Source organism: Crocodylus siamensis, chromosome 1 (genome assembly GCF_052110815.1).
Source record: "Crocodylus siamensis isolate JL-2025a chromosome 1, ASM5211081v1, whole genome shotgun sequence".
Classification (NCBI taxonomy): Eukaryota; Metazoa; Chordata; order Crocodylia; family Crocodylidae; genus Crocodylus; species Crocodylus siamensis.
The window spans coordinates 419,897,115-419,913,684 of record NC_143395.1 but is presented as its reverse complement, the minus strand read 5'-3'; the positions used below and the strand labels follow the sequence as shown (position 1 = coordinate 419,913,684).

The window sequence follows — 16,570 nt, the reverse complement described above, 5'->3', positions numbered from 1 at the left end:
GACATTTACTTTGGAAACTTCCCCACTGTGCTTCTATATCTTTTTGTTTTTTAATGACACCATTGGAAAGTACAGGTTGGGTTTATCTATTACTGGGTCTGCTTTTCAGGTTATGGATCAATTTACTTTGAGCAGAAGTGAACCTAACTAATTTAAATCTGGATGAGATTGTGCACATCTGTAGGAAAGAAGTTATTGTCTACCCTGATGATGAAAGGAAACCACCTGTTGGCGAAGGTTTAAATAGGTCATTTTAAACTTTACGTGTGTGGAAGTGGGTCGGGGCTAGCAGGTGGCTTTTTGTATACCTGTTTACAAAACTTACCTTCTCTTCTGCTGTTCCACCAAACAGTCCATGTATCTTTCAGTACGCCTTCAGTTTTCTACGTTTGCTTGACTATTTGGCACTTGCAGAATTTAGTAACTAAAACTCAGTACATGATTTTCTTTAGTGTTTAATCATATTCTAATAGTTCTTAACTTCATCTATGGCTTTTTTCGAAGTCTGGTGGTCTCATGCCCTTCTCTGACTACACGATTTTTAACAGGCGAGCAGAGGTTACGTTAGATGGAGCTTGGCCGACAGATAAGACATCTCGTTGCTTGATAAAGAGCCCTGAACGGCTAACCGATATGAATTATGAAGGCAGACTGGAGGCCGTATCTCGGAAACAGGGAGCTCAGTTCAAGGAGTACCGTCCAGAGACTGGTTCTTGGGTGTTTAAGGTAATGCTTACTTATACCTGATGGTTCATAAGCATCTGGATGCAGCTGAAATTAGAATCCCGTAATAAACCAGTGATTTATGCCAGAATCAGAGCACTGTTTCTTCCCTTTGGAGTAACTGGTGTCATTTAGGAATTGTAGCACTACATTAATTGACAACAAAGATCATAATAGAGTACAGACTTTTCAAATCTGGTCAAAAGCATTTATTTGGTCCTTAAAACTTGTGCTTTGGGTTTTTTAATGTGTATGGTTATGCATGTAATCCATACAAGGATTGATCTGAATTTGGCATACGGTAACTTGGGTATGCACTTGTCAATTAGTTAGATTTAGAGGATTTGGACTTAGGCTTTTAAATGAACCAGTGCTTGGCATCCAGTTCCCATATCAAGTCAAGGGCAGCTTGTGTCACCAGCTCTCCTTCATCCCTTTGAAAATCCTTCCCCTAAATCTGTGGTTGTTAGTAACAGTCTTGCTTTTGATCTTTGTGTAGGTGGCTCATTTCTCTAAATATGGCCTGCAAGATTTGGACGAGGAGGAAAAGCATTCGTCAAAAGTGGACACAAAGAAGTTAAAAACTGCTCCAGTGCCACCCCAGGGGCAGCCAGTGCCCCAGCAGATGGCTCTGAATGGGAAACCAGCACCGCTGTCTCAGGCAGAAAAAGGATAGAAACTTCGTTTTTGGTGAATTTCCATCAAGCCAGAGGTCAGTTTCATAGATTTCATGATTTCATAGACATTAGGGCTGAAAGGGACCTCGGGAGATCATCGCGTCCAGCCCCCTGCCCAAAGGGCAGGAAGTCAGCTGGGGTCATAGGATCCCAGCAAGATAAGCATCCAATTTACAGTTGGCCGTCCTTGAGGCAATGTTGTCGCTATAACAAATGGCTTGGAAAAATGCAGAACATTTTGAACTAAACTTATATAAATTGGCCAATACAGCTGACTGCCTGATGGCTATATGTTTGGAAGATCTTGGTACGCTGTCTCCACTCCCCCCCACCCCATGTACTTTTATTCCAAAACTTGGGCTTTTGTTGAAAAGGACTTAAAACCAAAAATTAACTTTCCATCTAGATCCTGGGCTCCTAGGATGTGGTAATTTTTTTACCTGTTGAAGAAAAGTCTTGCTTTTTTTGTTTGTTTTTCCTTAAATGTGTGGTATGATGCTGGTCACTTAGGCTGGGTTAAGCATCTGAAAAACAGGTTGTGCATTATTTTGCCTCTATCTTCAAACCTTGTTCTGTATGCAGACTTGTATATTAATATTTTAATGAATTTTTTTTTTGTATTAAAAAGGTGTATGGGTTTTTTTCCCCAAGTGTTGGGTATAAATGTTCGGGGTGGGGTGGGGTGGGGTATGAATGTCCAGAAAGCTTCAGAATGGAATGCAGGTGTTCATGGATCATCATATACATCTTGGAGAGAAAATGAAGGTGCAGCTAGTCCTGGCAACAGCCTAAGAAAGCAGTAATAAAACACTGAACTGTCACACTCAGCTACCTTATTTGAGTAAAAAGAATATTTTGTAATTTTTTTCACGGTAGTTCAAAGTCTTGTCCCATATTCGGACATATCTTTAAACAAAGTAGCTACATGATGTAAAAATCGCGGTTCGTTTCTCGGGAGGCGAAAAAAACCTTCAGCCACAGACACACTCTATTAGCAACACAAAAGGTATATATTTGCAAATAGGGTCAGAGAGAGAGACAAAAGATCAAACACTCTGCTGCCCCCGAGGGAAGCTGCCCAGCTGGCTTTATCCCCTCTCTCCTGACCACGTGTGCAGAAGGAGGAACTTTTACAACTCATTTCCAATTCATACAAACATGTATGTGAATACGTCAAATCATACGTCGCATGTGTATTATAATTAACTACTTAAGTATGCGGGGCGGATAGGCTTATATGTATTAATTCATTGCGCATGGGTAGAAAATATTTGAGGTTACAAGAGTTTGCATCTTTTCCTTGCTTCAAGGCTAGAATTGCAATTTACTCTTATCTGCATGAGAAAAGCTGAGGAGTATATGCTTTACTGTAACAAAGAGATAGTAACTTTGCAAAACAAAGAGAGAGTGATACCTTAATACAAAGAGCTCTCAGTAGCTCTCCCAGTTCTCTCACCAGGGAGGGCTGACAGCTGCGCTGTTTTAACAAGACTTACTGATAATGCATTTTTAATAATATTTCTAACATACACATGACTACAATGTGAACAGCGTTGAAACTTGGATATAGCTTCTCCATGAAAAAAAAGTCACACAAGTAGTTTGGACACTAATGCAGAGCAGCTCTCTTGCAAAGAAATGTTTGTGGTAGTTAGGCAGTCAGATGCTTCTTTCAGGTGGTGATTGCCGTATTTCTACAAAGTGACCTTGTCATAAGATAGGGCTTGACTGACTTGAATACAAAATGTTAAGGACTTTCCAAAACCAGGGTTTGCAGTGTCCAGTCTTGAAATCTAGTCCTCAGTGTCCAGTTCTGCTTCTCTGCGCTTTTCTAGAGAAGATCATATCTGTATGTGGGGGAGGCTGGAACAAAAGGATGTCTGCTTTCAGCAGCCGGATTGCCTTTGTTTCAAGGCATAAGAAAACTCGTTTTTCTATCCTTGGTAATCTGCAGTCTGTAGTGAAAGTGGATCTGTAAGCTTGCAGTTTCCTGAGGCATTAGAGTGCAGTGAGCTTTTGCTGGGACAGGCATATCAGTGCAAGAGAGCTATATTTAGCCAGTGGCCCACCATGTCACTAACAAGCATTGATACTGGGTGTTTGGGAAAATGCAGCCAGTGTGGTTTGCTGCTCATGTCAGTACCATTTCCCCCCTCTGATCTGATGCATTGCTCCCAAGGATGCACATGCTCGGTAAAGAGACAGTTGGAAGGGTGCAGTCTTATTGGCTGTCCCTTGCTTTTGTTCTCTTCCCCAGAAAAGTCAACTGTAAAGGCAATGAAAGCTTACTTCGTCTGCAAGAGGCCCAAACCAACCCAGCACACAGCCAGGTTGAGGTGCTCGTTTGTATGTAGCCATTCCTATCAATTCAAAAGTAAGTGGCAAAAAATTGCCCACCCAGCTCAGGAGCAGTGACTCTTCAATTAGTTATAGAAATTTAATTGTGTTTCGCTTTAATTTGAAACTGGAGCTATATAAATGCCCCCCAAGCTTTGTTTTTTTTAATGCAGGCAGTCCATGGAAATTGTGTATGGCAGATTTGGAGCTGTTAAAGTGAATTTAATCAGGCTTTTGGCTTCTCTGACTGAAAAAAAAACAGACAGCGACCAAAAGTGCTAATACTGCTTATTTCAGTTATATGTTTTGAGAGAAAAAAAATCCTGCATCATTACTTTGTGCACAGATGTCCAATTAAGTAAACTTGCTTTAGTTTCTTCAAAGCCATACTTTTTTTCTCTTTATCTGTCTTAAGTATCAAAATGCTTAGAAACTGAGGGAGGGGGGAGGTGTAGAAATTTTCTAACAAGATCATAGATAATACTGTAGAAATCAACTACAAAGCAAGACTCTGCATTTCACAAACACAGCCTGATAAGGCTCTGGAATGACTAAACCTTAGTCGTCTTAAAGTCTGAAGCAATCAAGGATTAGTTAGTGTTTCAGAAACAAGCACGTAGCCAAAAACCAGTTTGAACCTGTTGCCGGCACAAGGTGCCCGAGGGAGGCAACAATTGGGTTCGTTGCCCGGTGTGCATCGCGCCAAATAAACACACGGCGGGGAGAAGCAGACAGAGTTTATTTGAGCTCAAGTAAAAGGCACAGGGAGACTGTATGGTCTCAAATCCTGCGCACTTAACCCTGCCTTACGTGAAATCCCAGGTATCGTACTTCGGGGAGAGCAATTTGAGCTTGATTTCGAGCCAGCATAATTTTCTCGAACAGCTTGCCTAGGATGGAGGTAAGACTAACCGGCCTATAGTTTCCCAGGTCCTCCATCCTGCCCTTTTTGAAGATGGGCACCACGCTGGCCCTCTTCCAGTCCTCCGGTACCTCACCACAGCACCACGCGTGCTCGTAAAGCCGTGCCAGGGGACTTGCAGTCCACGTGGGCTCCTCTCATGCCGCTGCTGAGGGTACAAGCACGAGCCCGCCATGCTCTTTCCTGCCGTCGCCCGTGCTCTACGGGGCCCACCCCCTTCCCCTCCCTCAGTTTTCAAGCAGTTTTATACTTAAGACAGATAAAGAAAAAAAAATACGACCTTGAAGAAACTAAAACAAGTTTACTTAATTGGACATCTGTCCCCAGAGTAATAATGCAGGATTTTTTTTTTTATCTCAGAGTGTATGACTGAAATAAGCAGTATCAGCACTTCTGGGCTCTGTCTTTTTTCCTAGTCAGAGAGGCCAAAGCCTGACTAAATTCACTTTAACACTCCCTAAGTTTTTTTCTTTCAGTTAAATATTTATAACCAGTAGCCTTTCAACTTCTAGTCTTTCTTTTTCTTACTTTCTGCTATTTCAACACACGCATTATATACTTTGTTTCTGGTTGATGGGCTATTCCTCATTTGCCTCACAGCACAGCTGAAGCAACACTGAATGATCATGAACACCAGGCATAGTCCAATAAAAGCACCAAACAAGATCACCAACCTACGACTGACGGTGGAGCCTGGAACTGAAAAGAGAGCTAAACCAAGAACTCACACTCCAGCTATCTGACTCATGCAATTTAGCTGCTGCTTTTCGAATACGTTTCTGTAAATCCTGGATGTCTTCTGAATTATCAGGAAGAGAAGTCCAACATTCTTTACCTATTAAAGCACAGACTCCTCCTCTGCTGGCTAGTCTATAATCTAACGCAGGTCGGTTTTGCAAGCTCGTTTGCCTTATTTCCTTCATTTCTGTATTTATTTTATCAAAAGTATCAGCAGTAGCATTAGCAATCTTTCCCAGAGATGCTGCAACTTTCTTTAGCTCGGCCTTATCTCCACACACCAAATAGTGACCAGCTAGCGCAGTATCTCCACCTGTATTACAGCGTGGGGACATCATCCATTGTGAAGAATAGGCTGAAAACTGACCTGCAGGGGAGTATTAGATATGCAGGAACCATTAGGGAACCAAGCACCATTTATCTTAAATTCTACCTCGCACTCACTGACTCCTACTGCAACACGAGATCCATCCCAGGTCCAACACCCCTTCCCAGGGGGCCATACGCTAATCGTACACAGTCAGACCGGTTGCATACATGCTGCCAAGTTTCCCCTGTGTTGCAGATGGGTGGCTGTGGTGGGTGAGGGCAGGAACAGGGGAGGTGGGGCAGGCTCGGGGCACCCATTCAGCCACTTCTGCGTCACTCACCCAGGGTTGCTCACCCTGTGGTGCTGGCTCCCCCAGCCCTGGATCCTGCTGTGGGAAGAGGGCAGAAGCGGGTGGGAGCGGCCAGTCGGGCAGCAGCAGGGTGGGTAGATCACACCACCTCCTGCTCCCAAGGGCTACCAGCAACCTCTGGATTGTGGTGGATCACTTAGAAAGGGAAGGGGCTGGGAAGGCACAGGGAGATCTGCCCCAGAAAGGGTTGTGGGCTCGGGTCTGTTCCCATCGCACACCTCGGGAGAGGACACAGAGATCAACCACAGGAGTGTGTGAAAGAAATCAAACTTTGCGTTGTGGTTGAATCAGAACTGACAGAGCCAGCCTTTCGTTATTTACGGGGTGCACCGTGATCACAGGGTGAATCCCCTACAGCAAGGGGGGTCACCCCCTTGCCTGTTTCAAAGGAATTCTTGAACTCTATCGGTTTACAGGCATATGTGCACTCAAGACGGAGAGAGAAAACAAATACGACCCTAGCGAAAGAAACAGGAGTAAATCTCTGGTCTGACACACGCAGACACACGGACAGTTTACTTAAAGAAACGGGAAACACTGTGCTTATACGAACGGTTATCAGTTTCTGGTTCTCAAAGGGGAAAACACTGTCTGGGGGAGGGCACCCTAGCGTGAAGGCACTTCTTCCCCTGGCAGTCCTCTTAGAGCGTGATGGGGAATGCACCGGCTCCAAGGCCGATGCAAAGATCATCTCCTCCTCATCTCCTTCCCCCACACCGGGGCTGCCCTCTGCTTGAGGTGTTTCCTCTGAGCCCCCATCCCCCATAACTTAGGGGCCAGCGTCCGGACTCTGGGCTCCCACCGGACCCTAAAAGAGACAAAGCCTGGGGGAACTCTTCTGCAGGCCTCCAGCATGAGGGTGCTTGTCTGAATGCAGCCACTGGTGGGTGCTCAGCACGCAGACATCTCCAAGGCCTTCCTGCACTGCTGGCAGAATTAGGGATGCTCCTGGGTGTGGATGGGCTGATTCCAGGATGGGTGGGAGAGATGGGTGAAGTTTTTCCAATTCTCAGAGCACCGATGTACCTTCTCCACTGTACAGATGCACTGGTGTTCAGCACAGGCTGCAGGAGGAGGTGAAGCTCTTCCCACACTAAGAGCAATGATGTGGCTTCTCCCCTGTGTGAATGCGCTGGTGCTGGGGCAACCTGGAGAGGATGCTGAAAGTCTTCCCGCACTCAGAACATTTTATGGCTTCTCCCCTGTGTGGGTGTGCTGGTGCTTCACCAAGGCAGAGGAGCGACTAAAGCTCTTCCCACACTCAGAGCACTGATATGGCTTCTCCCCTGTGTGGACACGCTGATGGCTGGCCAGGTGGGAGGATTGGGTGAAGCTCTTCCCACACTCAGAGCACTGATATGGCTTCTCCCCCGTGTGGGTGTGCTGGTGCTGGGCCAGTCTGTTGGAAACACTGAAGCTCTTCCCACACTCAGAGCACTGATACGGCTTCTCCCCTGTGTGAATGCGCTGGTGCTGGCCCAGATTGGAGGAATAACGGAAGCTCTTCCCACACACTGAGCACTGATATGGCTTCTCCCCTGTGTGGACACGCTGATGGCTGGCCAGGCTGAAGGAATGACTGAAGCTCTTCCCACACTCAGAGCACTGATATGGCTTCTCCCCCGTGTGGGTGAGCTGGTGGCGGACCACGTGGGCGTATCGGGTGAAGCTCTTCCCACACACAGAGCACTGATATGGCATCTCCCCCGTGTGGGTGAGCTGGTGCCGGACCACGTGCGCGTATCGGGTGAAGCTCTTCCCACACTCAGAGCACTGATAGGGCTTCTCTCCTGTGTGGGTGTGCTGGTGCCGGACCACGTGGGCGTATTGGGTGAAGCTCTTCCCACACACAGAGCATTGATATGGCTTCTCCCCTGTGTGGACACGTTGATGGCTGGCCAGGCTGAAGGAATGACTGAAGCTCTTCCCACACACAGAGCACTGATATGGCTTCTCCCCTGTGTGGACACGCTGATGGCTGGCCAGGTGGGAGGATTGGGTGAAGCTCTTCCCACACTCAGAGCACTGATATGGTTTCTCCCCCGTGTGGGTGTGCTGGTGCTGGGCCAGGCCTGGTGGAAAAACTGAAGCTCTTCCCACACACAGAGCACTGATGTGGCTTCTCCCCTGTGGGCATGCACCTGTGCCTGGCCAGGCTGGAGGGCTGCCTGAAGTTCTTCCCACACTTCGTGCAGCAGTGTGGCCGCTGCCTCCTCTGCACGCACCGGTGCTGGGACAGGCCTTGCCAGCTGATGAAGTTCTTCCTGCACTCGGTGCAGCGGTGCGTCTTCCTCCCCAAGTGCATGCGCCGGTGCTGAGCCAGAGAGAAGAACTGGGTGAAGGTCTTACCACATGTGACACAGCGGTACTGACGCTTCTTCCTGTGCAGTTCCTGGGTTTTGAGCAGCTCCAAGCTGTGCACAAAGCTCTTCCCCCTTTTGGTGAAGCGGTGGGGGAGCTGTGCAGAATGGATCTGGTGGTGAGCAGCCAGGGTCGAGAGGCAGGTGAAGCTCTTCCCACACGTGGCGCATACATGGGGCTTCTCCCCAGCATGCCTTCTCTTGTGCAGAGCCAGGAGGGAGGGGCAGCTAAAACGTTTCCTGCACTGAGGGCAGGGGTGGCCTCTCCCCCTGGGCTTGGTAGTGAGCTCCTGCTTCCCACTGAGGTCCCCCACACTGCCTTGGTCTGCATGCAGTGTCTCTCTCCAGTGGACCTTTGCTTTCTGCCTCTTCAGGTGTCTCAGCATGACATGTTCGTCCCTGCACCTTGGGCTTTTTATGGATTCTTTCCCTTTTTCACTCCCACGCCCAACTAGACGTGGGAGTGTGTTCAGTGCTACAGTCTCCTGCTTTTGGGGCATCCCCAGACCCTTTAGCCATTGGTCCATCGCTGGGCTCAGGGAAGCCACCTCACCCATACTCCCCAGGGAAGCCCATGGTGGCTCCAGCTTTCCAGGCCCTTCCTCAGAAGCCTCCTCCTCAGTTTCGCTCAGCAACCAGGCATGTCCTGCATGGGAGGAAGAAACACCAGATTAGTTCCTGCCCTGCTGCCAAGGGGCAAGCACTGGGATTCTTTCTGCTGGAATGGGCCTCAGAGCAGGACAGGTCTTGGCACTTGTCTTTCCTCAAGAAAACTAGGTCTTCTGGCCAAAGGCCCAAGTGCCGGGGGTAAGGCAGTGCCAGGTCCCTGTGCTGGTCTCATCTTCCCTACTCGGTGGAGTTCAGAGGCAGACTCTCAAGGTTGCTGGCCCAGCTCTCGGCCCCATCTCCTCAGGCCTTGCTCCAAGAAACACGTGGGACATGTGCGTTTGGACTGTACCTGAATAGGTTCATGTTTTAACAGGCTGAGGATGAGAGCAGGAGGATCTGCTAAAAGGAAAAATGAGACTCTCAAAGGGCTGCTGTATCTCACAGTGCTGGTGCTTCTAGGGGGAGATGGTGCTGAGCCCCCCACCTGACTGGGCTGACACGCTCCAGAAGCCCCACTGCTTTGGTCAGACCCATCTGCAATGCTTGCCCTTGATCACTGGCAGTCCTCAAAGACGCATCTAGGTGTATGGGTGAACAGCCTCGGGGTGCATTTCTAGAGATTGTCACCAGTCAGGAGTGTGTGGGGAGCACTGCCTTACACTGCTTGGTAGCAAAACCCATCGTGTTTCATGCATTACCCCTCCAAGAAATGTTCTGGGAGTGGAGGATTGATAGCAGCTATCAACTTCCTACCTGTTTCTGGAGCAAAGTCTGGTGCAGGGAATGAGCCCATGGAGCTTTCCTCTGCTAATGAATGCCAGGCAGCCTGCACACCACAGGAATCTGCACTGGGGCAAAGGCCTCGGCATGAACCCGCACACGGACGCTGGGCTGAGCCTCAGGCTTTGTGGCACTCGGGGCCCCAGAGAGGAAACCACACAGGACAGATTCTGGGGCAAACAGTGAGGGATTCACTTCCCCCCACAACATGAAACCTTCTGAATCCCACCCACTCCACCGACCCACTTCATGCAGCTCGAGCCCACGATTACACACGTCCGGTGCTCCAGGTCAACCGGACCAGGCGACACCAGGGACAGCCCCAGCCTCTCTCTTGTCTAACCAGAAGGGCTGGGGGAGGCAAAAATCCCAGAAATGAGAGACTGTGCCTATGAGGGGGTGAAGATAACCAGGGCAGAAGAGCCTAAAAATTACTCCTGTGTAGGGCCTGAAAACTACACCCTCCTGGGACTGGTTAGTGAGGTGGAGCTACTTGTGGCATGGCAGTCTCTACAAAATGCCACTTGTTGCCACCCCGAGAAAGGTGAGTGCAGAGCACCTGCACACCTTGGCTCCCACTGCCTTGGGGGTTCCTCTTTGCTGGGAAAAGGATAGGGGGAGCCATCCCCAACAGAAAGCCCCTGGTGCAAGCCAAGGAGGAAAGGTGTGTGCCAGGGTACACCTTGCAGCAGCTGTCACTTGAAGCAGAAAAGACTGCTAAAAAGCAGCCTCTGAAGCTGCAAAGAGGGGAATCGGTGAAGGAGCTGCAGCAGTGCCAGGGCCAGGGCCAAGCCAGCCACAGTGTGAAAAGTGATCCCATGACATGAACTAACTTAAAGGGGTTAAGCCCTTCCCGTTTTTGTCTTTCTGTTCTCCAAGATGTGGACCAGCAGTCAATCATCAAGAAGTTCACTTGGTACAAAGAAGGTTCGAGCTTCACATAGTAATTGTCTCGCTTGCTCGGCTGTGTTTGTGCACCGTTATTGCTGTATGGGGCTGTGCTGGGAGGTATGATAGACAATGAAATGTAAGCTCTACTTCTGCATGGGTTCTGGAATATCTGCAAAGTGGCTACAGAAAATGGTACATCCCTGAGTATGGTCTCCTGGGCCTCAAAAATATCAGTCATGCCAAAGTTTGAGAAGGGTAAGTAATGGAAGAGATTAAAAGATTATTTCACTGGTGAAAAGCTGTTTGGCTGGTAAGGAACTTGAGGATTAGGCAATTTGTCATGAGAAAGATATTCAAGCAGTGGACAAACAAAGGAAGAGGGTGTTGTGTGCATGCTCTCACTCTGGGGAGTTGGGGGGACGGTCGTGCAATTTCTACGTGAACAGCGGGAAAGCCAGAAACAAACATCTCCCACCCCCAGCGCAGGACACGAGGCCGGCACCACCAAAGGTCTCTGCTGTAATGTCTAATGGAGCCGCTTCGAGTCGTATTACAGGGACAAAACTTGAAATAATTACTATTACAGTTCACTGGATATGAAATCAGCAAGGGGCCACGTCAAACACTGGGGGTCTTTGGCAAAAACAATCCTCTTGGTAACCGTTTCCACAGTTTGAATTTCAGGGCGTGGAACAACACCTGTCTGCACACACGACAGCATAAGCTCTTTGAGGTCAGCACCGGGGATGGCAGCACAGGCAGGTCTGCAGTTTCCAGGCTCCCTTTCACCCTGGCAGGGAGCATTTGGGAGAGGGGATCTGGGTGGAGGAGACAGCCACAACTCACCTGGCCGCAGGTCCTCCGACCTCGAGATTTCCCCACGGTCCTCATCATCACCGTCCCAGAGCTCCACCTCTCCTCGCTGGATGCGGCAGATTAAGTCAGGGGCAGGGCCTCGATATCCTGCTTGGGCAGTGGTTAAGCAGAGTTTATCCACTGGTACTGGACGCAGAATAAGCAACTGAAATTTGGGGAAAGGAGCCAATGAACTCCAGGATTATACTAAGGACTTGATGGACAAGGGATGACGGACATTTAGGTGGAAAGGGAAGGAAGAGCAGGGAGAAGCGGATGACCCTTTTCATCCAGGCAGTGGACGGATGGTCACAGGAAGGCAAACACCCATGCAAATGAGTGGAAATGAGTTTGGACAGGACACGCTAGGCAAGAGAGGGAGGAGCTCGGGATAACTGCCCAAGGAACAGGTGTTAGTGCATTTTGAGGCACAACGAATGGCACACGATTTGATCAGGGTGAGAAGGCAAAGGGAAATCATGTTATCAAGGGGGAAGACTCCAAGGAAGGCGGCTGCATCACATGAAGGAGGCACGTGCACAAGTATGAAATGCGAGAGGGCTGATCATGGACAGAGCAGTGGGGAGCAAAGGGATTTCAGCCACCGGCCAAACATTCATGAGGACGAGACCGTTAAAACCAGGGAGAAGACAACACCGCTTCAGAGCTCACATGGCTCCAGGGCAAAGCAAGAACCAGAGCTTTACCCAGGGAAACGAGGGCTCGGTAGTTCCTCAGCATCTGGTCCCGGTAAAGCCCCTTGTCTTCCTCTTCCAGCAGCTCCCACTGCTCCCGTGTGAAATACACTGCCACGTCCTCAAACACCTCCCGGAGCTGCAGGCACAAGCGTTACACCATCAGTGTCTGCTGCCCCAGCTGCCCTCGGCCCTGTCTGCACTCGCTCTGCACTACAGCGCTGTGCACGCTTAGCCAGGACAGGCAGGGGTACGCTACTCAGCCGGCACATGATATGCAGGGACCCTGGTTTTCTCCGTTTAAAAACTGCAAATTCTCTCATAACAGAAAAAATTGCTCCCAACCCATACCGCCCCCAACCCTGCTGGTGCCCCACACTCCCCCCCACACCCCCATGGCCCTGCTGGTGACATCTGGTCCAGGAAGAGACAAAGGCTTGTGCCAGGACACTTTCACCTCCCTGCACTGCCCAGTGCTGACCTCAGAGCAGCTGTCCTTACACCAGACACTTCAAAACGAACCTGAACATGGAGCTGTGCAGCCAGAAATCATCTGCAGGCTGGGGTGTGCTAAGCACGGTCCACACAAGGACTGTGGAGTCTTGTCCGACTAATGAGATTAGCTGTTGTGTCCCCTGTGTGTGGGGGGTCTTTACTTGCAGATTAGCTGTTGTGTCCCCTGCGCAGCCTTCAATTCCAACTCATCAAATGTGTGGGGGGTCTTTACTTGCATCCCCTCTCCCAGCACTGTCCCCCTTCCCACCGTGCTGTCCCCTGCACTTGGTATTCAAAAGACTCTCTCTATCTAACGGTCTGGTCTGTGCGCAGCCTTCAATTCGAACTCATCAAATGAGTGTGGAATCGAAAAAACCTGTGCTGTGCCTCTGATTCAGTTAGTCTGTAAGCTGCAAATCACCCCGGCTTCTGCCTCAGGTGAGTGAATAAATCTTTTTATTTTACCTCACCCCAACACAGAGAAGTTCTGGGACAGCAGCCAGGTGTGCTGCGCACTCCTGCCAAACTGATGTGCTGGGGGGACCCTGCTGGCATGCCGGAGGCTGCAGAGCCCCTCTGTGCTCCCCAGTCCTAGCCAGGGGGAGAGGACTTGCTGGGCTGGGTTCGGCTGTAGAGACCACTGCCCCGGGCTGCCTGGTGCGGGCTGGGGGACTCTGACCAGGCCTTCCCGTGCCAGCACCCCCGGTCACTCTTCAGGTCTCTGCTCCCCAAACTCTTGACAGCACCCCTGGCTCCTCCTGGGCTCTGCCCCAGCTGCACTCCCACCCCCACCTCGAGCCGGTGCCCTGCTCACCTCCATGCTCTCCCCCTGCTTCCCCGGCCTGCCCTGCCCCTCCTGCAGCTGCCCCGGCCCAGGTGTCAGGGAGCCGCTCCGTCCCCGTCTCCCTGCGGAGGGTCTCTGCAGCTCCAGGTTGACTGCTCCTGCCTCGGGAGGCTGCTGATCTGCTCGGCTCAAGGTCCCGGCACCTGTGGGTGGGTAAGAGAGTGCACAGGTTAGCCCTGGGGTGGTGGCACGGGGAAAGCCCTGCTCGTCTCCTGGCCTGGCCTGGGATGAAGGGAGCTGGAGGCTGCAGTGTGTGGAAGAGGGGGGAGGAGACTCGGGGTCCCACAGGCAAGAGGCTGGAGATGAGCCTCTAGGACTGTCCCAGTGCCCGTGGTGATCACGGCATCGTGGCATCGCTCCCTGGGAAAGGATCTGGAGGGATGCTGGTGCTGGGTCACCTGGACATGTTGGGGCGGGGTGGGCGTGAAATGTTGGGTCTGTCTACTCCATGACACGTGACATGCTTCCAGGGCACCGGGAGAACAAGAGCCACCGACCTGCTGGAGCACAGACCCATGAAACTGTTCTGGCAGAGAGATTTCTACGCTGGGGGACGGGCCTCCTGCCCCTGGAAAGGGGAGACCCACCGCTGCACACCTCGCCCGGGGAAGGGCTTGGTCCGGGGCACGCACCTGGGGACCCTCCACGTGGGCCGACAGGTCCCAGGTGTCCCCTGTCCCGGGCACCTGCAGCAGGATGGAGGCCTGGGCTAACTGCACGTGGACCAGCCAGAGGCCACTGGGGACTCTCATGTCCGCGTCACTGGCACCAGCCTCTTATTGATTGATATTATTACAACACTGACCTGAGAACAGCAATTCGATCCCTGGTTGTGACCATGGCAGCACGGCAAGAGCCAGTCACCTGAAGCATCTTTCTGAGAGGAGCGGCGCAGGCAGTGAGAAACAGCCTGGGCCTGGGACCACCCCCCGGGACCAGAGCCCTGCCCCACCCCAGCCACACAGCTACAAACCTTGCGGCCCTGTCCCGGGCAGGGGCAGGCATTGGAGCCGCTCGCCCCAACCCCAGCACAGGCACTCAGGCTCCGAACTGCACGCCAGGACTTCATCCCGCACCTCACCTGCCCCTGGCTGCTTGCACTCGTTCAGGAGCCACCGGCTACTGTCCGCTCCGCTCGCTGTCCCCCCTTGCAGAACCTGTCTGGAGCCTGTGACCCCACTCCCATCTCTGTTTTCTACTTAGTTGTCCCCCAAAATCAACTTGCCTAAACCCAGGAGCCAACACTAATAACGGCGGAGGTGTGGGGAGGTAACTGCTACTCTTTGGGTGTTGAGCCCAGGTTAACCTTGTACATCAAAAGGCTGGTGAGGACCTGGCTCCGGGCTGGGCGGGGGCTCCTCTTTGGCGACATGAGGCAGCTTGTCCTCGGGCCCTGGGGTTTCCCGATCTCCTGCCTCCTCCAGAGGCCTGTCCTCACCATGGGCCTTCGGGTGCTGCACCCAGGAGCCACCAGGCTCCGGCAGGGCCCCAGGGGGCTGCATCTTGTCTGAGGACACCTCCTCGACCTCCACACGCACCGTGAGCCGGGGACGAGATAAATTTCAGTTTCTGGGGTCAGAAGAGACCTGAGCAGATTTCATAGATTTCATAGACATCAGGGCTGGAAGGGACCTCGGGAGATCATCGAGTCCAGCCCCCTGCCCAAAGGGCAGGAAGTCAGTTGGGGTCATAGGATCCCAGCAAGATAAGCATCCAATTTACTCTTGAAGGTGTTCAATGTAGGTGCTTGAACCACCTCTGCTGGCAGACTACTCCAGACCTTGGGGGCTCGGACAGGAAAGAAATTCTTCCTTATGTCCAGCCTGAAACGGTCTTGCAGGAGTTTGTGACCGTTCGACCTCGTCATCCCTTGGGGCGCTCTGGTGAACAGACGTTCCCCCAGATCCTGGTGGTCACCCCTGATAAACTTATAGGTGGCCATCAGGTCACCCCTGAGCCTGCGCTTTTCCAGGCTAAAGAGTCCCATTGCTCTCAGCCTGTCGTCGTAAGATCTGTTTTCCTGACCTCTGATCATGCGTGTGGCTCTCCTCTGCACTCTCTCAAGCTTCTCCACATCCTTTTTGAATTGTGAAGCCCAAAACTGGACGCAGTACTCCAGCTGCGGCCTCCCCAAGGCCGAGTACAAGGGGAGAATGACGTCCCGGGATTTGCTCGAGAAGCATCTGTGGATGCACGCCAGCGTTCTGGTCGCTTTACTAGCCGCAGCATCGCATTGCAGGCTCATGTTCATCTTGTGGTCAATGATGACCCCCAAGTCTTTTTCTTGTGTAGTGCTATCCAACGTAGCGCTGCCAAGCCTATAAGGATGCTGCAGGTTTTTCCTCTCAAGATGGAGAACCTGGCATTTTTGGGTGTTAAACACCATCAGGTTCTCGTCTGCCCATTTGCTGAGCTTGTCCAGGTCAGCCTGGATCACCCGCCTATCTTCTGGCGTGGATGCTTTGCCCCAAAGTTTGGTGGCATTGGCAAACTTCGCCAGTCCACTCCTGACTCCAATGTCCACATCGTTAATGAAGATGTTGAACAGGATGGGTCCCAGGACAGAGCCTTGAGGGACCCCACTGGTCACAGGGCACCACGATGAGTGACTGCCATCAATCACAACCCTCTGGGTCCGACCACGAAGCCAATTTCCCAGCCAGCGGATCGTGGTGGAGCCGAGGCCACAACGGGCCAATTTGGCCAAGAGGTGATCATGGGATACCGGATCAAAAGCTTTTTTGAAGTCAAGATATATGACATCAATCTCTTCTCCCTCGTCCAGGTGATAGGTCACCTGGTCACAGAAGGAAATGAGATTGGTCAAACAAGACCTACCCACAAAAGCCCGTGCTGGCTGTCCCTTAGGATGTTAGCCTGGGCCAGTCCATCAAGCATGGCCTCCTTAAGAAACTTTTCTAAGATCTTCCCCAAGACAGAAGTCAGGCTAATGGGCCTGTAGTT

General features: G+C 51.2%; 2 protein-coding genes and 1 pseudogene across 3 annotated transcripts in view; 2 read left to right on the top strand and 1 right to left on the bottom strand.

Annotated features, from left to right (window-relative positions):
• Nucleotides 1–16,570, top strand: part of LOC149875514 (zinc finger protein 202-like) — a gene marked incomplete at its 3' end in the record, with an annotated part of 130,860 nt that overhangs the window by 40,009 nt on the left and 74,281 nt on the right. The window lies entirely within an intron of this gene.
• LOC149875515 (uncharacterized) overlaps nt 1–16,570 on the top strand; it is a 104,947-nt pseudogene that overhangs the window by 39,500 nt on the left and 48,877 nt on the right. The gene's annotated exons all lie outside the window — the stretch shown is intronic.
• LOC149875512 (uncharacterized) overlaps nt 7,032–16,570 on the bottom strand; it is a 125,442-nt gene continuing 115,903 nt past the window's right edge. Inside the window, 6 exon segments of the mRNA XM_090030914.1 lie at nt 7,032–7,268; nt 7,271–8,150; nt 8,152–9,083; nt 11,564–11,683; nt 12,280–12,406; nt 13,577–13,749. Of these exon segments, the coding sequence (XP_089887040.1) occupies nt 7,171–7,268; nt 7,271–8,150; nt 8,152–9,083; nt 11,564–11,683; nt 12,280–12,406; nt 13,577–13,749 (2,330 nt within the window). The 3' untranslated portion in view covers nt 7,032–7,170.